The sequence below is a fragment of the Hyla sarda genome (assembly GCF_029499605.1).
Source record: "Hyla sarda isolate aHylSar1 chromosome 1 unlocalized genomic scaffold, aHylSar1.hap1 SUPER_1_unloc_3, whole genome shotgun sequence".
Taxonomy (NCBI): Eukaryota; Metazoa; Chordata; class Amphibia; order Anura; family Hylidae; genus Hyla; species Hyla sarda.
The window spans coordinates 996,452-1,017,218 of NW_026607589.1; the positions used below are offsets into that span (position 1 = coordinate 996,452).

A 20,767-nucleotide genomic window follows, 5' to 3' on the forward strand; every position below is an offset into this window, starting at 1 on the left:
CCTGCTGGAAATTCACAGGCTTGGAAAGAGTTAATCCCCCAGTGCAGGGCAGAGATCGCAACAATCTCCTACTGAAAAAGGGAAGCCCGTTGGATCATCAAACTCGATGCAACCGGAGCCCTGGGCCTGAATGACCGTTTTGAATTGTTTCCTTTCTTATAAATGTTCAGTATTATCAATGATACTCACTGTTTTGTTAATCTCGTCTTTGTTTCTGTACCTTCCACACCTCATCACATGACTTAGTTATTTGTTTAAGGGTTGCTATGACTACACTTCCGACGTGACCAACGTACTTAATCCAGGTGCGTGCGTCCATGCCGGTGTATCGGCTTGTGGAAGCGCCTGCTGTGCTAGCCGCTGTCTTTTTTATATTTCTACATTTTAATACAATATAAGTCCGGTCCATACAATCACAGCGATATCTCATTTGAATAGTTTTCGTTATGCTTTACTACTTTTCTAAAACAATTACAACAAAAATGTTAAAATACTATTGGAGTGGGTTCATTGACATTTTTAAAAACATCTTTTGAATGTACTCATTTTTTTTTTTTACCCTTTTTGGCCCCTCTATAGGACTTGTATGAGCAGTCATTGGATTGCTCATACAGATCAGTACAGTATTTACTGTATTGATCCATTAGAGCCGACCATAGACAGGCTGTATCAATAGCAGAGTCCCGGCAGTGACAGAGTCCTAGCAATCATGTTATGTGCAGTAAAATTGACTTGTTCTCCTCATAGATCAGGTTGGTACGATCGGTATGTATAACATAGTGTTATCTTTTACTCCATTTTTTTTTTAAACTTATTTTAGTAAAAAGTGAGTAAAGAGCCGTACAGTGTAAGTACAGACCATGGAAGTCTATGACAAAATCCCATTCAGCACAGCATGATGTATACAGAGTGAGGACAGCTGCATAACACAGTCACTGACTACAGACACAATACAACCTAAACCGGGAACCTTAAAGGGGTACTCCGCCCACAGACATCTTATCCACTATCCTTTGGGTGGTCCATGTGGTCTGATGAGCACAGTTAAACAGATTTGTAAACTGCTTTTATTTAAAAAATCTTTATCCTTCCAGTACTTATCAGCTGCTGTATGATTTTTTTGTGTTGTGTAGTTCTTTCCACTCTGACCACAGTGCTCTCTGCTGTCAGGAACTTTCCTGAACAGGAGCAAATCCCCATAGCAAACCTCTCCTGTTCCGGACAGTTCCTGACATGGACAGAGGTGGCAGCAGAGAGCACTGTGGTCAGACGGAAAAGAACTACACAACTTCCTTTGGAACATACAGCAGCTGATAAATACTGGAAGGATTAAGATTTTTAAATAGAATTAATTTACAATTCTAAAGAACTTTATAGCACCAGATGATGAAAAAAATTTTAAAAACCACTTTAAAAATTCCATAAAAAACTTATTATAGTCGGTGACTGAGTAGAATCTGAGACTGTTCTCTGCATTTAGTGGCTACTACTCACCGGGGTGGTTACCTGTAGGAATGTCTTCCTTATACTGCTCATCACCGCTCACATCTGTCTCTTCTTCCCGTAAGTCTGTAGTATTACTATAGATCAGATCTTTCCCTTTAGGAATGTCCTCCATATACTGCTCATTACCGCTCACATCTGTCTCTTCTTTTTCCTTTATGTCTGTAGCATTAATATAGATCAGATCTCTCTCTGTAGGAATGTCCTCCTTATACTGCTCATCTCCGCTCACATCTGTCTCCAGAGCATTAATATTGTTCGGATTTTCTCCCTGATTCATAATATGTGGAAGAAATATTGTAAAAGTTATCACACAGTAGGAGAAGTCACGTGGGATGTTATAGATGAGCAGGAGATGAGGAGTCATGGAGGGTGAGGGGACTGACCACAAGAGCTTCACAGCCCTTCTACAGATCAGAGGGAATATCTCCATCTACCTGATCATCCTGTGGAAGAAGAGGGCGGGGACACCTCTCTGGTGCTGTTCTCTTACTGGATCTGACTGTAGGGAACACATACAGAGACTGAATTCATTCTTTACATACAAATAATGAGAGGACGTGTGTATATAGTCATGTCTATTACCTGGTGATGTGAGGGGCTGCTGATCCTCCATCATCACCTGATCCTTGTACTGATCCTTGTGTCCTTCTACATACTCCCACTCCTCCATGGAGAAATAGACCGCCACGTCCTGACACCTTATAGGAACCTGACACATAATGATACAGTCATCACCCCGACCCCTCCAGTGGTGTTACTGTATAATGTCCCAGCATTCCCAGCAGTGTCACCTCTCCAGTCATCACCAGACCCCTCCATTACTGTATAATGTCCCAGCAGTGTCACCTCTCCAGTCATCACCAGACCCCTCCATTACTGTATAATGTCCCAGCATTCCCAGCAGTGTCACCTCTCCAGCCATCACCAGACCCCTCCATTACTGTATAATGTCCCAGCAGTGTCACCTCTCCAGTCATCACCAGACCCCTCCATTACTGTATAATGTCCCAGCAGTGTCACCTCTCCAGTCATCCCCAGACCCCTCCATTACTATATAATGTCCCAGCAGTGTCACCTCTCCAGTCATCACCAGACCCCTCCATTACTGTATAATGTCCCAGCAGTGTCACCTCTCCAGTCATCACCAGACCCCTCCATTACTGTATAATGTCCCAGCAGTGTCACCTCTCCAGTCATCACCAGACCCCTCCATTACTGTATAATGTCCCAGCAGTGTCACCTCTCCAGTCATCACCAGACCCCTCCATTACTGTATAATGTCCCAGCAGTGTCTCCTCTCCAGTCATCACCAGACCCCTCCATTACTGTATAATGTCCCAGCAGTGTCACCTCTCCAGTCATCAGCAGACCCCTCCATTACTGTATAATGTCCCAGCAGTGTCACCTCTCCAGTCATCACCAGACCCCTCCATTACTGTATAATGTCCCAGCAGTGTCACCTCTCCAGTCATCACCAGACCCCTCCATTACTGTATAATGTCCCAGCAGTGTCACCTCTCCAGTCATCACCAGACCCCTCCATTACTGTATAATGTCCCAGCAGTGTCACCTCTCCAGTCATCACCAGACCCCTCCATTACTGTATAATGTCCCAGCAGTGTCACCTCTCCAGTCATCACCAGACCCCTCCATTACTGTATAATGTCCCAGCAGTGTCACCTCTCCAGTCATCACCAGACCCCTCCATTACTGTATAATGTCCCAGCAGGGTCACCTCTCCAGTCAGCAGCTCCATCATCTTGTTGATGAGTTCTCGGATCTTCTGTTCATCCATTTCCTCATGTATCAGGGAGTGAGGTGGGGGCCCTGGGATTGGGCTCATGGTTCTTCCCCATCCTTCACACACAGGGGCCCGAAAGCGCCCACTAGAGGACTTCTTCGCTACTGTGTAATCCTGTGTATGGAGAGACACATTAATATCTACATATATTCCCAGAATCCCTCACCTCTCCAGTCATATCCATCTGTTATTACATAGATAAGAATGAGGTCATGTGACATCACTCCCAGAATCCCTCACCTCTCCAGTCATATCCATCTGTTATTACATAGATAAGAATGAGGTCATGTGACATCACTCCCAGAATCCCTCACCTCTCCAGTCATATCCATCTGTTATTACATAGATAAGAATGAGGTCATGTGACATCACTCCCAGAATCCCTCACCTCTCCAGTCATATCCATCTGTTATTACATAGATAAGTATAAGGTCATGTGACATCACTCCCAGAATCCCTCACCTCTCCAGTCATATCCATCTGTTATTACATAGATAAGAATGAGGTCATGTGACATCACTCCCAGAATCCCTCACCTCTCCAGTCATATCCATCTGTTATTACATAGATAAGAATGAGGTCATGTGACATCACTCCCAGAATCCCTCACCTCTCCAGTGATATCCATCTGTTATTACATAGATAAGAATGAGGTCATGTGACATCACTCCCAGAATCCCTCACCTCTCCAGTCATATCCATCTGTTATTACATAGATAAGAATGAGGTCATATGACATCACTCCCAGAATCCCTCACCTCTCCAGTCATATCCATCTGTTATTACATAGATAAGAATGAGGTCATGTGACATCACTCCCAGAATCCCTCACCTCTCCAGTCATATCCATCTGTTATTACATAGATAAGAATGAGGTCATGTGACATCACTCCCAGAATCCCTCACCTCTCCAGTAAGCCGGAAGAGTATCTGTAGGGTGAGGTCTATGATCCTGTCGGCCATCTTGTTCCTGTCTCTCTCCATGGTTGATGGGTCATCCAGGAGAATTCTCTTATATAGAAGATATCAGCAGAGGATCCTGGATTGGAGAAACCTGAAGGGAAGAAGAGGAGACGATGATAAACCGCACCAGATTCTATGGAGAAATAAAATCCATTTCCTGGAGATAATCTGGGGAAACATCTGAGGAGACATTATAGGAGTTTTCAGATTTCTCTATAAAACAAAATCCATTGTCCGAGGGCTGTAAAATAAGAGACTAGAGCGCACTCCCCTCTCCCGTCCAGTGGTGGCGCTCTGGTCCTCCAGGTCTTCTGAGGTCGCTCTCCCTGCTCTGCTGAAGACGTTGTGAATCCATTTCTCCTAATCTCTGAGGCTGCGGTGTATTCAGAACGTCTTCATCAGAGCAGGGAGAAGAATAGAGGGATTCAATATGACATTGTCCAATGAAGAATAGTGAAATGTGTCCACTAGGGGGCACAATATACATCACAATTACATCAGGATTTTATGTGAATTGTGATATGTCCCCCCGGAAGAACCTGCTATTACCTGCAGCAGAGGCCGAGCATCATATACCGTTACACACGCAGGGTCTGGGCCACCACCGGAGTCAGTGTTTCCCAAGCAGGGTGCCTCCAGCTGTTACAGCATTTGGCTGTCAGGGCATGCTGGGAGTTGTAGTTTCACAACAGCTGGAGGCACGCTGGTTTGGAAACACTGTCTTAAGTAATAATAGGGGTGCGGGAGAAACTTAAAAAACCTGATGCTTACATAGTCCTGTATGGAAGAAGTGGCTGATACCCGGAGAAAAGAGACTGACCAGGTGACAGGATGGGCGGGTAAGTGACCTGATACCTTCACCATCCAGACATCCCCTGGGGGGCAGTATAGGCAGGAAATCAGGCAAACAACCGCTGGTCGGCACGGCGCTCCCTAGAGAAACAACCTTACAGCGCCATGTCTAAGCCACGCCCACCTACATCATTTTATTACAGAAATGGGATATAAACTTATTAGGGGAGGGGCTTCTATTACAAACCCTGAATAACGTTCTGCCATAGTGATCAGTGTTATCGGTGCTTGGCTTATACAGGCTGTGGAGGTGTCTGTATACTTACAGCACCGAACTGAGCACAGAGCATGGTAAGGGGCCCTCCGGCCGTCATCTCAGCTGATCTAGACTCCGCCCCCAACAACTGCATTTTACTAATTTTAGATCCTGCAATCGACTATGATCATGGAATCTAAAGGGTTAATGACGATGCGTGTCATTAGTGGTGAGTCCTGGCTGCTTATAGCTCCTGAACTCACCTCAAAGTCCCATATGGGGCACAGAATGTAAATATACATCGTGTCCTTAAGGGTTAATAATAAACATCCCCAATAATCCTGATCTGATGGTGACCGCACACACCTACCTGTATCTGTAGAGGAGCCGTGTGCTTACAGGACCTGCGATGATGTCACCATCATGTGATCAGTCACATGGAGGAGTCACATGATCAGAGGCTGCCGCTCTGAGAGATCTCCACACACAACAGCAGTGACTGCCCCACCAGGACCTGCTCTGTATCTGCTACATACTGGAGGTGTAGGACCTGTGATGATGTCACAATCATGTGACCAGTACATTTGGGGGCAAATTTAGCAGTATAGATGTGACTGTGGCTAAAGGACCTGTGGGAAGGATCATGTGAAAGGAGTGGGCGGAGCTCAGCAGTGCAGGATAGAAGACATTGTGATTGAAGGACCTGTGATAATGGTCATGTGACAGCAGAGTCCTGAATACACTGAGCAGATGAGCCTAGAGCAGCAGCCCCTGATCATGTGACTCCTCCATGTGACTGATCACATGACGGTGACATCATCGCAGGTCCTGTAAGTACAGGACTCCTCTACAGATACAGGTATGTGTGTTCTCTCCCTGTCAGGATTCTCTTACGTCCCTCCAGCAGCACAGATGGTATATTCCTCCCCCCGCACACTGGTATGACCCATGCATTGTACTGACAATAAAACCTTACAAGGGTTAATCGCCCCCCCTCCCCTATATAGAGGCCGATCCCCTCATCCTGTGCACAATGTTCAGAACACTGGAGCCCCAGAGAAGCCCTATAAAGGTGACTCCGCCCCCAGACATCTTCTCCTCTCTCTGGGGGAGGGGACAGACATTGATCTATAGATAAAATATAGTAAAATGATACATTAACCCTTCATCTCCCACATCCTATAAATCTTCCCATCTCCTCCGGCTCTGGTGTCCAAGGTGATAGATTAGTCGCCATCCATGAGTCTCATGATAGATTCTACCAGACGTGGCCCCCGTGGATGTGATTCCAGGATCCTGTGGAGTCGCCGTCCTGTTGTGTCCTCCAGCGTGTTCTCTGCTATATTGCTGGGTCATGTGATTGGTCGTCCATTCCCGCCTTATGCTCCTCCCCTCCCCCCTTGTTCCCCTTCACCCTGTATCCTCCCTTTTCCTTCTCTTTTCTTTACGTTTACCTTCTTGTCTTTCTTTTCGTGTTGTCTGTGTTTGTTGTTCTGTATTTGATTCTTTTCCGCCAAAGATTCTGGATACGGTACGTAGCAAGAACTTGATATTATGATACAATTTCCACCAACGCGTTTCTGCCACCGTTTACGGTGGCGTCATCAGGGAGGAATATATAACTATCTTTCTATTATCCAAATAGGTACCACAAAATGTATAGAAATCAATTTATGTATATGCCAAAGAAACCTAAAAAGGAAAGCATAATACCAATCTTATATACAGACAGTGGAATCAGGCATGTAGCATATTGCCCCAGGTATCTTATAGTCAGTATCACCGCCTGTGGAGAAAAGAAATATGCAGATCCACTGTCTATATTCAGAATCCTGCGATTCACCTAGAAAAAAAGGCAGGAAAAAACTCTTTCACAATTGTGTCCTGTAAGAGAGCAAGATCCATAGAACTGTACAGTGACAGTCTATAGTACTCACGGTTTCAACGGATCAGTAGAGTAACAACGTGAGACACCTGCAATCCTGCAGGGAGAAGGGGATTACTGGCTCACTCGCGGGTTCCAGCGAGGAGATGGCGTCTGACATCACATCCGCCCAATGCCGATTAAATACGCGCTGACCACGCCCACCGAGTGACACCATTACTAGAGGGGCGTGCGCATTCAAATGCGATTGACAGTGCAGGACAATCGCGGCTCGGGCGGGGTATATAGAAGATAAAGTGTCAGGTAAGTCTAGCCTTGGACCACTTAAAGCAACCGCATCAATGATAATATTAAAAGGCATAAGGGGCAGATTAACCCATTCGTGCCTAATATAGTGTGCATATAGAGAGAAGGATTAAATATTATCGCAGCACGGACAGCGACTTCGCAACAGGGATTCCAGTTAGTAAAGGACCGATCATGAATGAGGTAAAGTCCTATTTTAATTGTTTAATAAGGCAGATAAAGTCTAACCACAATCATTAGTAAAGGACATTGAGGAACAAGAAGATGGTAGTACTATTAAAAAGAAAGTACTATGTGACTTCTATGCAGAGAGAGGGAATAGATGAGCCAACGAAGGAGAGATACGGGGGGGGGGGGGGGGAGTTTATATTATAGAAAGGACGAGAGCAGTATTTGCTCAGAAAGTCCCACGCTGGTCCCACACACCGTAGGAGTGGGCTGTCCTAGTTGGATAGGGAGGAGGGAATTATTGCATGGCTCTAGGGGACCTATGATGTACCTGGTAAACCCTAATTAAAAGAGCCCTAAGCCTAGGCGGGGTGGCCGCCCTAAAAGGGCGGTCCCGCACAGGAACCTCCTAGAAACCTCTAGTTGACCCTAATTAGAATGGATGACCACTCACTCCTCCCGGCTGACTACAGCCGTCCCTGACTACCTACAGGTCATCCTGTGTGGGACCAACTGGAACAAGTTATATATATATAAAAAAAAAATCTGTAAAAAACATCCATTTTGAATCTGCTCGTTAAGACCAGCAGGGGTCACTGTATTTAGCCTGTGTATCCAGCGACATTCTTTCTGCAGCAATATTCTATCCAAGTCCCCCTTTCTCTCAGATATAAATGCCCTTTCAATTCCAACAAATGACAAGTGGTGTAAGGTACCTCCATGGAAATGATTCATGTGGTTGGCAACTGAAGTCTCTCGAGAATTCCTAATGTTCCCAATGTGCTCTAAGATTCTTTTCTTGAATTCCCTACTTGTTTTTCCCACATAGAACATGGGACAAGGACACATAGCTATATAGATTACTCCTTTTGAGGAGCAATTTATATAGTGTGGGATGGTAATCCGTTCGTGATGATGTGGTATTGTATATGTCTTAATTACATATTGGCAAGCCCGAAAGTGTTTTTGTTTTACGCATTACCCAAAATACATAAGGGTCTTATTCCCCTAAAAGGACGCCCCATAGTATCTGGGGTGGGCAGTATCTCGCAAAACGTGGGCATCTACATTGATAAAATCCTACGCCAATTTGTCTTCTCTTTACCCTCCTACTTAAGAGACACTATGGATCTGCTCCAACATATAGAGGGCGTCACCATTGATAATGAGACCATCATGGCTAGCATAGACGTAGAAGCCCGCTACTCTTCTATACACCATCATGTTGGGCTAGGGGCAGCAGCATATTTTTTAGATATGAGAGGTGCCCCCTTCCAGGAACATAACACGTTTGTTCTTCAATTACTTAAGTTCGTACTTACTCACAATTATTTCTTATTTCAAGGCCGAGTCTACCACCAGCTCAGGGGGACTGCAATGGGGAGCCCCTGTGCCCCCAGCTATGCAAACCTCACCCTGGGCTGGTGGGAGGCCACCACCCTCTTCTCAGATGATAGGGAACATTTCAGTGAGCATGCCTTAATTTGGTTACGTTTTATCGATGACGTGTTTGTTCTTTGGAAGGGGACTAAAGATGCCTTTAGACAGTTAGTACAGGCGATTAATATCAATAATATAGGCCTTTTCTTTACATTTGAGATACAAGAAAGGATTCTCAACATTCTAGATGTCAGCATAATTAGGGAGAGAGATGGAACTCTGCAGAGTACCATCTTTCGTAAAGCCACTTCTACAAACAACCTCCTGAGGTGGGAGAGCTGTCATCCGGGCCCCCTAAAAAGGGGGATCCCGAAGGGACAGTTCCTCCGCCTCAGGAGGAATTGCTCCCGCCCAGATGATTACAAAAAAGAAGCACAAATTATGAAACAGCGATTTCGCAACAGAGGATATCCAGATTATGTATTAAATAAGGCTCAGAGAGAGGCCTCTATGAGACCACGGAGTGAACTGTTGGTGCCTAAACAAAATAGTGAATTTGCCACTAATTCAACTCCTGCCAGAATCATAGGCATGTATGATAAATATTCGATCCCTATACGGCAGATTATCACGAAACACTGGGACATTTTGAAGGTAGACCCAGATCTAAAGAAAATTATTACCAACACCCCGCAAATAACATAGAGAAGAGGCCGCAGTCTTGGTGACATGCTTGTCCACAGCCATCTTCGACAAATGGATTCTGTAGCACAACACTGGTTGGTCGCATGTCACCAACAAAAGGCTGCTTTAAATGTGGCCAACGTGGGACTTTCTGAGCAAATACTGCTCTCGTCCTTTCCACAGGCGGTGATACTGACTATAAGATACCTGGGGCAATATGCTACATGCCTGATTCCACTGTCTGTATATAAGATTGGTATTATGCTTTCCTTTTTAGGTTTCTTTGGCATATACATAAATTGATTTCTATACATTTTGTGGTACCTATTTGGACAATAGAAGATAGCTATATATTCCTCCCTGATGACGCCACTGTGAACGGTGGCAGAAACGCGTTGGTGGAAATTCTATCATAATATCAAGTTCTTGCTACGTACCGTATCCAGTGACTGTGCTGGCTGTATATTTATCTTACATTTTAATTGTGATTGTGCAATAGGGATGTTGGCTGGGCTCAGCAATTATCCATAAAATAGCACTCTTCTCTGTTTAATTTTGCCATTTGGCTATTTCATGAATCAACACCTATAATAGTTTAATAATTTTAATTGCTACTAGTAAAAGTTATATTTTAAGCACATCCGGAGACTCTTATGTTCTCACTTTTTTGATATTTATATGCTGGATGATTTGTTTATGCAAACAGTGGTCCATGTAGAACCACCCTATTAGTTTCTACGTTTTAGTGATCCGCCAAAGATTCTGAAAGATTTTCTGGTAAATTTCCGAGGACGTCGTCATAGAGGAGAACTCATCCGAAATCATTGTGACTATAATGTCTCCTCAGATGTTTCCCCAGATTATCTCCAGGAAATGGATTTTATTTCTCCATAGAATCTGGTGCGGTTTATCATCGTCTCCTCTTCTTCCCTTCAGGTTTCTCCAATCCAGGATCCTCTGCTGATATCTTCTATATAAGAGAATTCTCCTGGATGACCCATCAACCATGGAGAGAGACAGGAACAAGATGGCCGACAGGATCATAAACCTCACCCTACAGATACTCTTCCGGCTTACTGGAGAGGTGAGGGATTCTGGAAGTGATGTCACATGACCTCATTCTTATCTATGTAATAACAGATGGATATGACTGGAGAGGTGAGGGATTCTGGGAGTGATGTCACATGACCTCATTCTTATCTATGTAATAACAGATGGATATGACTGGAGAGGTGAGGGATTCTGGGAGTGATGTCACATGACCTCATTCTTATCTATGTAATAACAGATGGATATGACTGGAGAGGTGAGGGATTCTGGGAGTGATGTCACATGACCTCATTCTTATCTATGGAATAACAGATGGATATGACTGGAGAGGTGAGGGATTCTGGGAATGTATGTAGTGATATTAATGTGTCTCTCCATACACAGGATTACACAGTAGTGAAGAAGTCCTCTAGTGGGCGCTGTCGGGCCCCTGTGTGTGAAGGATGGGGAAGAACCCTGAGCCCAATCCCGGGGCCCCCACCTCACTCCCTGATACATGAGGAAATTGTTGAACAGAAGATCCTAGAACTCATCAACAAGATGATGGAGCTGCTGACTGGAGAGGTGACCCTGCTGGGACATTATACAGTAATGGAGGGGTCTGGTGATGACTGGAGAGGTGACACTGCTGGGACATTATACAATAATGGAGGGGTCTGGTGATGACTGGAGAGGTGACACTGCTGGGAATGCTGGGACATTATACAGTAATGGAGGGGTCTGGTGATGACTGGAGAGGTGACACTGCTGGGACATTATACAGTAATGGAGGGGTCTGGTGATGACTGGAGAGGTGACACTGCTGGGACATTATACAGTAATGGAGGGGTCTGGTGATGACTGGAGAGGTGACACTGCTGGGACATTATACAGTAATGGAGGGGTCTGGTGATGACTGGAGAGGTGACACTGCTGGGACATTATACAGTAATGGAGGGGTCTGGTGATGACTGGAGAGGGGACACTGCTGGGACATTATACAGTAATGGAGGGGTCTGGTGATGACTGGAGAGGTGACATTGCTGGGACATTATACAGTAATGGAGGGGTCTGGTGATGACTGGAGAGGTGACACTGCTGGGACGTTATACAATAATGGAGGGGTCTGGTGATGACTGGAGAGGTGACACTGCTGGGACATTATACAGTAATGGAGGGGTCTGGTGATGACTGGAGAGGTGACACTGCTGGGACATTATACAATAATGGAGGGATCTGGTGATGACTGGAGAGGTGACACTGCTGGGACATTATACAATAATGGAGGGGTCTGGTGATGACTGGAGAGGTGACACTGCTGGGAATGCTGGGACATTATACAGTAATGGAGGGATCTGGTGATGACTGGAGAGGTGACACTGCTGGGACATTATACAGAAATGGAGGGGTCTGGTGATGACTGGAGAGGTGACACTGCTGGGACATTATACAATAATGGAGGGGTCTGGTGATGACTGGAGAGGTGACACTGCTGGGAATGCTGGGACATTATACAGTAATGGAGGGGTCTGGTGATGACTGGAGAGGTGACACTGCTGGGACATTATACAGTAATGGAGGGGTCTGGTGATGACTGGAGAGGTGACACTGCTGGGACATTATACAGTAATGGAGGGGTCTGGTGATGACTGGAGAGGTGACACTGCTGGGACATTATACAGTAATGGAGGGGTCTGGTGATGACTGGAGAGGTGACACTGCTGGGACATTATACAGTAATGGAGGGGTCTGGTGATGACTGGAGAGGGGACACTGCTGGGACATTATACAGTAATGGAGGGGTCTGGTGATGACTGGAGAGGTGACATTGCTGGGACATTATACAGTAATGGAGGGGTCTGGTGATGACTGGAGAGGTGACACTGCTGGGACGTTATACAATAATGGAGGGGTCTGGTGATGACTGGAGAGGTGACACTGCTGGGACATTATACAGTAATGGAGGGGTCTGGTGATGACTGGAGAGGTGACACTGCTGGGACATTATACAATAATGGAGGGATCTGGTGATGACTGGAGAGGTGACACTGCTGGGACATTATACAATAATGGAGGGGTCTGGTGATGACTGGAGAGGTGACACTGCTGGGAATGCTGGGACATTATACAGTAATGGAGGGGTCTGGTGATGACTGGAGAGGTGACACTGCTGGGACGTTATACAATAATGGAGGGATCTGGTGATGACTGGAGAGGTGACACTGCTGGGACATTATACAATAATGGAGGGGTCTGGTGATGACTGGAGAGGTGACACTGCTGGGAATGCTGGGACATTATACAGTAATGGAGGGATCTGGTGATGACTGGAGAGGTGACACTGCTGGGACATTATACAGAAATGGAGGGGTATGGTGATTACTGGAGAGGTGACACTGCTGGGACATTATACAGTAATGGAGGGGTCTGGGGATGACTGGAGAGGTGACACTGCTGGGACATTATACAGTAATGGAGGGGTCTGGTGATGACTGGAGAGGTGACACTGCTGGGACATTATACAGTAATGGAGGGGTCTGGTGATGACTGGAGAGGTGACACTGCTGGGACATTATACAGTAATGGAGGGGTCTGGTGATGACTGGAGAGGTGACACTGCTGGGACATTATACAGTAATGGAGGGGTCTGGTGATGACTGGAGAGGTGACACTGCTGGGACATTATACAGTAATGGAGGGGTCTGGTGATGACTGGAGAGGTGACACTGCTGGGACATTATACAATAATGGAGGGGTCTGGTGATGACTGGAGAGGTGACACTGCTGGGAATGCTGGGACATTATACAGTAATGGAGGGGTCTGGTGATGACTGGAGAGGTGACCCTGCTGGGACATTATACAGTAATGGAGGGGTCTGGTGATGACTGGAGAGGTGACACTGCTGGGACATTATACAGTAATGGAGGGGTCTGGTGATGACTGGAGAGGTGACACTGCTGGGACATTATACAGAAATGGAGGGGTCTGGTGATGACTAGAGAGGTGACACTGCTGAGACATTATACAGTAATGGAGGGGTCTGGTGATTACTGGAGAGGTGACACTGCTGGGACATTATACAGTAATGGAGGGGTCTGGTGATGACTGGAGAGGTGACACTGCTGGGACATTATACAGTAATGGAGGGGTCTGGTGATGACTGGAGAGGTGACACTGCTGGGACATTATACAGTAATGGAGGGGTCTGGTGATGACTGGAGAGGTGACACTGCTGGGAATGCTGGGACATTATACAGTAATGGAGGGGTCTGGTGATGACTGGAGAGGTGACACTGCTGGGACATTATACAGTAATGGAGGGGTCTGGTGATGACTGGAGAGGTGACACTGCTGGGAATTCTGGGACATTATACAGTAATGGAGGGGTCTGGTGATGACTGGAGAGGTGACACTGTTGGGACATTATACAGTAATGGAGGGGTCTGGTGATGACTGGAGAGGTGACACTGCTGGGAATTCTGGGACATTATACAGTAATGGAGGGGTCTGGTGATGACTGGAGAGGTGACACTGTTGGGACATTATACAGTAATGGAGGGGTCTGGTGATGACTGGAGAGGTGACCCTGCTGGGACATTATACAGTAATGGAGGGGTCTGGTGATGACTGGAGAGGTGACACTGCTGGGACATTATACAGTAATGGAGGGGTCTGGTGATGACTGGAGAGGTGACACTGCTGGGACATTATACAGTAATGGAGGGGTCTGGTGATGACTGGAGAGGTGACACTGCTGGGAATGCTGGGACATTATACAGTATACAATATTTCTTCCTCATCTTATGAATCAGGGTGAAGATCTGAACAATATTAAAGCTCCAGAGACAGATGTCAGCGGTGATGAGCAGTTTAAAGAGGACATTCCTACAGGAAAAGATCTGAACTATATTAATGCTTTAAACATAGTAGTAAAAGAAGAAGAAGAGACGGATGTGAGCGGTGATGAGCAGTATAAGGAGGACATTCCTATAGGGAAAGATCTGATATATCGTAATACTACAGACATAAAAGAAGAAGAAGAGACAGATGTGAGCGGTGATGAGCAGTATAAGGAGGACATTCCTATAGGGAAAGATCTGATATATCGTAATACTACAGACATAAAAGAAGAAGAAGAGACAGATGTGAGCGGTGATGAGCAGTATAAGGAGGACATTCCTACAGGTACCTGCCCAGGTGAGTAGTAACCACTAAATGTAAAGTACAGTCACAGATTCTGCTCAGTCACCGATTGTAATAATTGTTTATGACATTTTTTTTAAAGGGGTACTCCGATAGAAAACAATGTTTTTTTTTTAATCAACTGGTGCTAGAACATTATTCAGAATTGTAAATTACTTTTATTTGAAAATATTAATCCTTCTAGTACTTATCAGCTGTCGTATCCTGCAGAGAAAGTTGTGTAGTTCTTTCTGTCTGACCACAGTGCTCTCTGCTGACACCTCTGTCCGTGTCAGGAGCTGGTCAGAGCAGGAGAGGTTTGCTATAAGGAGTTTCTCCTACTTTGGACAGTTCCTGACCTGGACAGAGGTGGCAGCAGAGAGCACTGTGTTCAGACTGAAAAGAACTACACATCTTCCTCTGGAGCATACAGCAGCTTATAAGTTCTGGAAAGATTAAGATTTTTAAATATAAAGTAATTTAGAAACCTGTTGACCTTTTGGGGACCAGGTGATCTAAAAAAAAAAAAATTGTGGTTCCACCGGAGTACCCATGTAACTAATAATCACCAACTGACCAACACCAGTGAATAGAGGTGGCTTAAAACATCACTTTTAATATATACTCAATAAAAGTAGAAAGTACAATTAGTGGCGTTCCGTGCATGTACTCGATAATCTTTGATCCAAATTATAACTGCTAAAAGCAAATATAATTATATCCAAGCTAGGAGTGCTATAGTATAATTCAAGCACATCCAACCATGAAAAAAAGTGTGCTACATCAAAGCACAATCAAGCTGATGGGACAAATCACTTGGGGTCACCCAACAAATAGTTACTCCTTCAGTCATCCAATGATGGCGACTGAGTCTCCCAACGCGTTTCTATCGCCTGTTACGGCGGTGTCATCAGAGGAGGTATTGACATAGGAGTCAATCAAAAGTAGAACGTCAGGGTGTGTACCAACTGAACGGACTAAGTCAAGGGTCTGCAGCCGTTGGCTGTCCGGGCATGCTGGGAGTTGTAGTTTTGCAACATCTGGAGGTCCGCAGGTTGAAGACCACTGGTATAGGAGGTAGTACTGATCTGTTTCCCCCTCCGGACCCGTCACCGATGCCCTGGATGTCGCTCCATCGCTGTCGCCACGTCCCCGTGGTGTCCCCGACGCGCCGGACGTCTTTTTCCCCGGGATCCACGCTCTCCATCACGTCGCCACGCACGCCGCTCCTATTGGATGACAGGAAGGCGTGCGCGACGACGTGATGACGTAGAAGGAGAGCGCCAACCATGCAGGGGATCCCGGCACGGAGCAGACACCGAGGAGGCAGGTAAGGTCCCTCCCGGTGTCCTGTAAGCTGTTCGGGATGCCGCGGCGGTCCCGAACAGCCCGACTGAGCAGCCGGGTTAGTGTCACTTTGGCTTCAGACGCGGCGGTCAGCTTTGATCGCGATCGGTGATGTCCTGTATTAGCCGCAGGTCCCGGCCGATGATGGCCGCAGGGACCGACCCGATAGGTGTGTGTATTCACCATATAAGACGCACCAACTTCCCCCCCCCCCCAGTTTTGGGGAAGAAAAAGTGCGTCTTATATGGCGAAAAATACGGTATATTAACTTAGCCACCTGCTACAATCTAAAAAAGATGGTATACACATATATCAAACGAAAAAGTGTAACAGGTTTGATAATTCTATGGCTGCTGTAAAGAGATGTTATAAAAAACAAGGATATAAACCTATCACTTGGTTTCAGTCTATCAGATGGAGACAAAATGTACATCTATATAGAGAGCTGACAGAAGAAGCCAAAATTAACCAGACTCCTAAAATACAGCCAAATATAGACAACCTCAGCCCACCAAAATGTATGGGAGATAGAGCTTGTATGGGTTGTCAAGAAATACTTAGCTTTAGACCCAAAACCTGGCAAGTCTCTGAATTCAAAGAAGTCACAACGCGTTTCTTGCCCTGGTCATCAGGGGACATGGGGGGCAACGGAGGGCATTGTGATGGTAGGATGGCGAATAGTATGATGCTGCCGGATAGTCAGATTGATCATCTTGACATCATTCCATCTATCTTATACATACCAGGATCATGATTTTTTGCTGCTAACTGCTCTAGATTGCAGCAATAATCTTAGACCAGGAAGGAGTCACCACACAGGTCACTACCGGACTTCATAACCACGATTTAATTTGGTATTGTGACCATAGGTCGATCCTTTCCTTCTCCTATCCATTTATCTAGATAGCATCATATAGTGAGATAGTCAGCCTCCTGCGTGTGTTTATTCAGGGAGAGTGGAGGCAACTAGGGGTAGGTTCCTTATCAGGACGTTCACTCCGCCTAGGGTCAGGGGTAGTATCAGGGCCCTGAGTTATAGGGTATATAGGTAACGGACACACATCCATAGGCCATTTGATCCCTAGGCCCACCCCCCCTGTGCCCATCCCCTTATCCCCCCATCTTCCCTTTAGCTTTTTATCTGTAAGATCCCAGACCTGACAAGTCTCCTGATTGGTTGGAGCTATCCTAAGCAAGTACAAGATACTGCTGTTCTCTGAGTAATCATTTATATCACTGTGTGACGTCACGCTCCGCCCCTCAATGCAAGCCTACGGGAGGGGGCATGATAGCTATCACACCCCCTCCCGTAGGCTTGCATTGCGGGGTGGGACTCCTGCGATCAGGCATCTTATCCCCTATCCTTTGGATAGGGGATAAGATGTTTAATCACCGGAGAACCCCTTTAAGTTTGTTTTGGATTAACATTTAAAATTTTTGGGTGGTTTTCTTAGATTTTGTTGTTTTAGTGATGATAATTAAGTTATATTTTAGTGTCTTTCTGTGATCCTGATTTAGTCTGACACTTTGGTTATAGTCTCTAGTTCTGTGACAGTAACAAAAACTATGCAAATTAGATATCGCTGTGATCGTATGGACCGGACTTGTATATTAATGCACAGTTAATACAATATAAGATCCGTCCCACAAAATAAAAGCTCTCAAACCCAGTGTAGATGGAAAAATAAAAGAGTTATGGCTATAAGGAGAGGAGGGGGGAAAAAAAGAAAACACAAAAGCTTAAATTTCCTGGGTTGTTAAAGGGTTAATACTGATAATAAAATCTGTGTTATTCTCTGCAGATTCTTGTAGCAGGAGATCAGAGGAGAATCTTATATCTTCAGATTATAAAGCAGATGATGATATCACACAAGATACATATGAAGAACATTCCATTATCCCAGATACACCCTCAGCCCTTCACAGCCAAGATCTCTCATCTCATCCTTATATACAGGTCCTGTCTTCTCAGTCATCACAGGATGTTCAGCAAAATAAAGGTCACAGAAGGGGTGTTGGACATGAAAGAGATCATACAGGAAAGAAATCATATTCATGCTCAGAATGTGGGAAATGTTTTACTTTTAAATCAGGTCTTGTTCAACATCAAAGAATTCACACAGGAGAGAAGCCATTTTCATGTTCAGTATGTGGGAAATGTTTTACTCAGAAATCAGACCTTGTTGTACATCAAAGAACTCACACAGGGGAGAAGCCATATTCATGTTCAGAATGTGGGAAATGTTTTACTTTTAAATCAGGTCTTGTTGTACATCAGAGAACTCACAAAGGAGAGAAACCATATTCATGTTCAGAATGTGGGAGATGTTTTACCCAGAAATCAGATCTTGTTAAACATCAAAGAACTCACACAAGAGAGAAGCCATTTTCATGTGCAGAATGTGAGAAATGTTTTACTGATAAATCATATCTTGTCCAACATAAAAGAATGCACACAGGGGAGAAGCCATTTTCATGTTTACAATGTGGGAAATGTTTTACTCGGAAATTAAGTCTTATCGGACATCAAAGAACTCACACAGGAGAGAAGCCATTTTCATGCTCAGAATGTGGGAAATGTTTTATCCTGAAATCAATTCTTGCTGTACATCAAAGAATATAACAAAAGTGAAAGATCACCAATAGGGTTTAGATATCAAATCTTAATTTATTTAGCTGATAAAATTGTTATCAAAAAGTGTTAACTAATAATGGGAGGGGGTGAGGGTAACAGGTGAGTGCCTACACTCAGAGCCCTACCTATCTGGGGGGGGGGCTCCTAAACTAAGTGTGGATGGGAATGGGGAACATAGAGACAATATATACAGATAAATTAGCCTCTTCTACCAACGCGTTTCGCCTAATGTGGATACATAGGCTCATCAGGGGACAAGAGGGCAACAAATATATACAGCGATAACAAGGTATTGGTACATTAAAGCATAAATGAGTTAACACTTAGGTACTAGACGATTGACATAGGACAGATACAATCAGATAAGTAGAAGAAGGTAGAGATTGGTCACAGTGGTCAGGGACAGTCAAACTTGGATATATGTTGTCAGTGTCTAATTGTCAAAATATAGATAAATAGAGACATTTAGAAATGGGATATCGGATAAAGTATTAGACATAAATGATGTATGATAGTGTCCTATACAGGTTAAAGTGATAGTAAAGAAATAATCTTCAGAGTATTTAGGTTCACTCCATGTAATATTTCATGCTGCAAGAAACAAATTAGAGGACATGAGACACCCAATCCCAAAGAATATTTATAGAGATTCCAAATCGTATAACAATTTGTCTTACCACAGGTGTGAATATGTGGTAGGCGCCATAGTCAATAGAGAATGGTGATAAATCAAGGAGGTAACGTTAGGTCTAGACAAAAAAGATAAACGCAAAAATTGTAGTGTCCAACCACAGTACAGCACCAAAGAATAAAAAACATAGGACCCATCGCATACCCTGATACGACAACCTGTACATGTAAGATATCCCATATAGACCAGATTCGATTGGTTCCAGATCTAAGTTGATGACTGTGAACCCAAAATTGAGATCAAAATCAATTGATATTATCCATGTGCTTAAAGTATAAGTATATAATGATAAAGTAATAAGATACAAAGTGATAAGAAATGAAAGCCAGTTGTACTGACCTGTCCACAGCCACTAGATAGAGTCAGCGTGTACATAGATAAGATCAGGCCATTTAGCCCGAGATAAATCCCAGGTAGCTAAAGAAAAAATGAAGCCAAATCAAGAAGAAGGAAACTGTATGGACAGTCAGTAAGCAAGGTGCATAATATAACTCCTTAAATACCTTATTGGATGAAAGTATGATATCTGCTACCGAGGATGGTGAGCACCAGCACGCCGCTGGATATCGAGGCTCACCCGGCGTTTAAATAGAGCTCCCGGGCGTCTTTGATGATGCTGCTTCCTGTGTATGGAACGCAGCAAAGACGTCATATCCGGTGAAATGACCCGCACGGAAGACAGAGCTCATCGCGGCGCTACTTACAGTGTGTGAAGCGCAACCGGAAGTATACTGTGGTTCAATGGACCGCAGACCAAGGCAACTACCGGTGCCTGGAACGCACAGGGACATAGCTTCCGGTCCCCATGGACCGCAAGGAAGGAGCAATAGGAGTTAGATAATAGCCGCAAGTAACCCAGATGCTGACCTAGATTGACACCATAACATGTCACATCACATCGGATTACGATGTATAGACTGGCGTGACAGTTCCAAGTAATATGGAAAAATAGATAATAAATAAAAATAAACCAAGCACAGTAGGGACAAAAGAGCCTTCCTGAAAAAACACATGGAACATTATTAGTAGTTTGTCTGTTCACGTACCACTGGGGCCCAATGATATAGATGGCATGCAAATGATATAATAGGGAAAAAAAGGAGGGGGGGAGGAGAGCATACTGGACAATCCCATGACCTCT

The 20,767-nt window shown here is 44.8% G+C and overlaps 1 protein-coding gene across 1 annotated transcript in view; it reads right to left on the reverse strand.

Annotated features, from left to right (window-relative positions):
- Positions 1 to 20,767, reverse strand: part of LOC130298177 (uncharacterized) — a 185,373-nt gene that overhangs the window by 75,738 nt on the left and 88,868 nt on the right. The window contains 3 exon segments of the mRNA XM_056551088.1: positions 1,495 to 1,774; positions 1,941 to 2,005; positions 2,089 to 2,209. Coding sequence (XP_056407063.1) covers positions 1,495 to 1,774; positions 1,941 to 2,005; positions 2,089 to 2,209 — 466 coding nt within the window.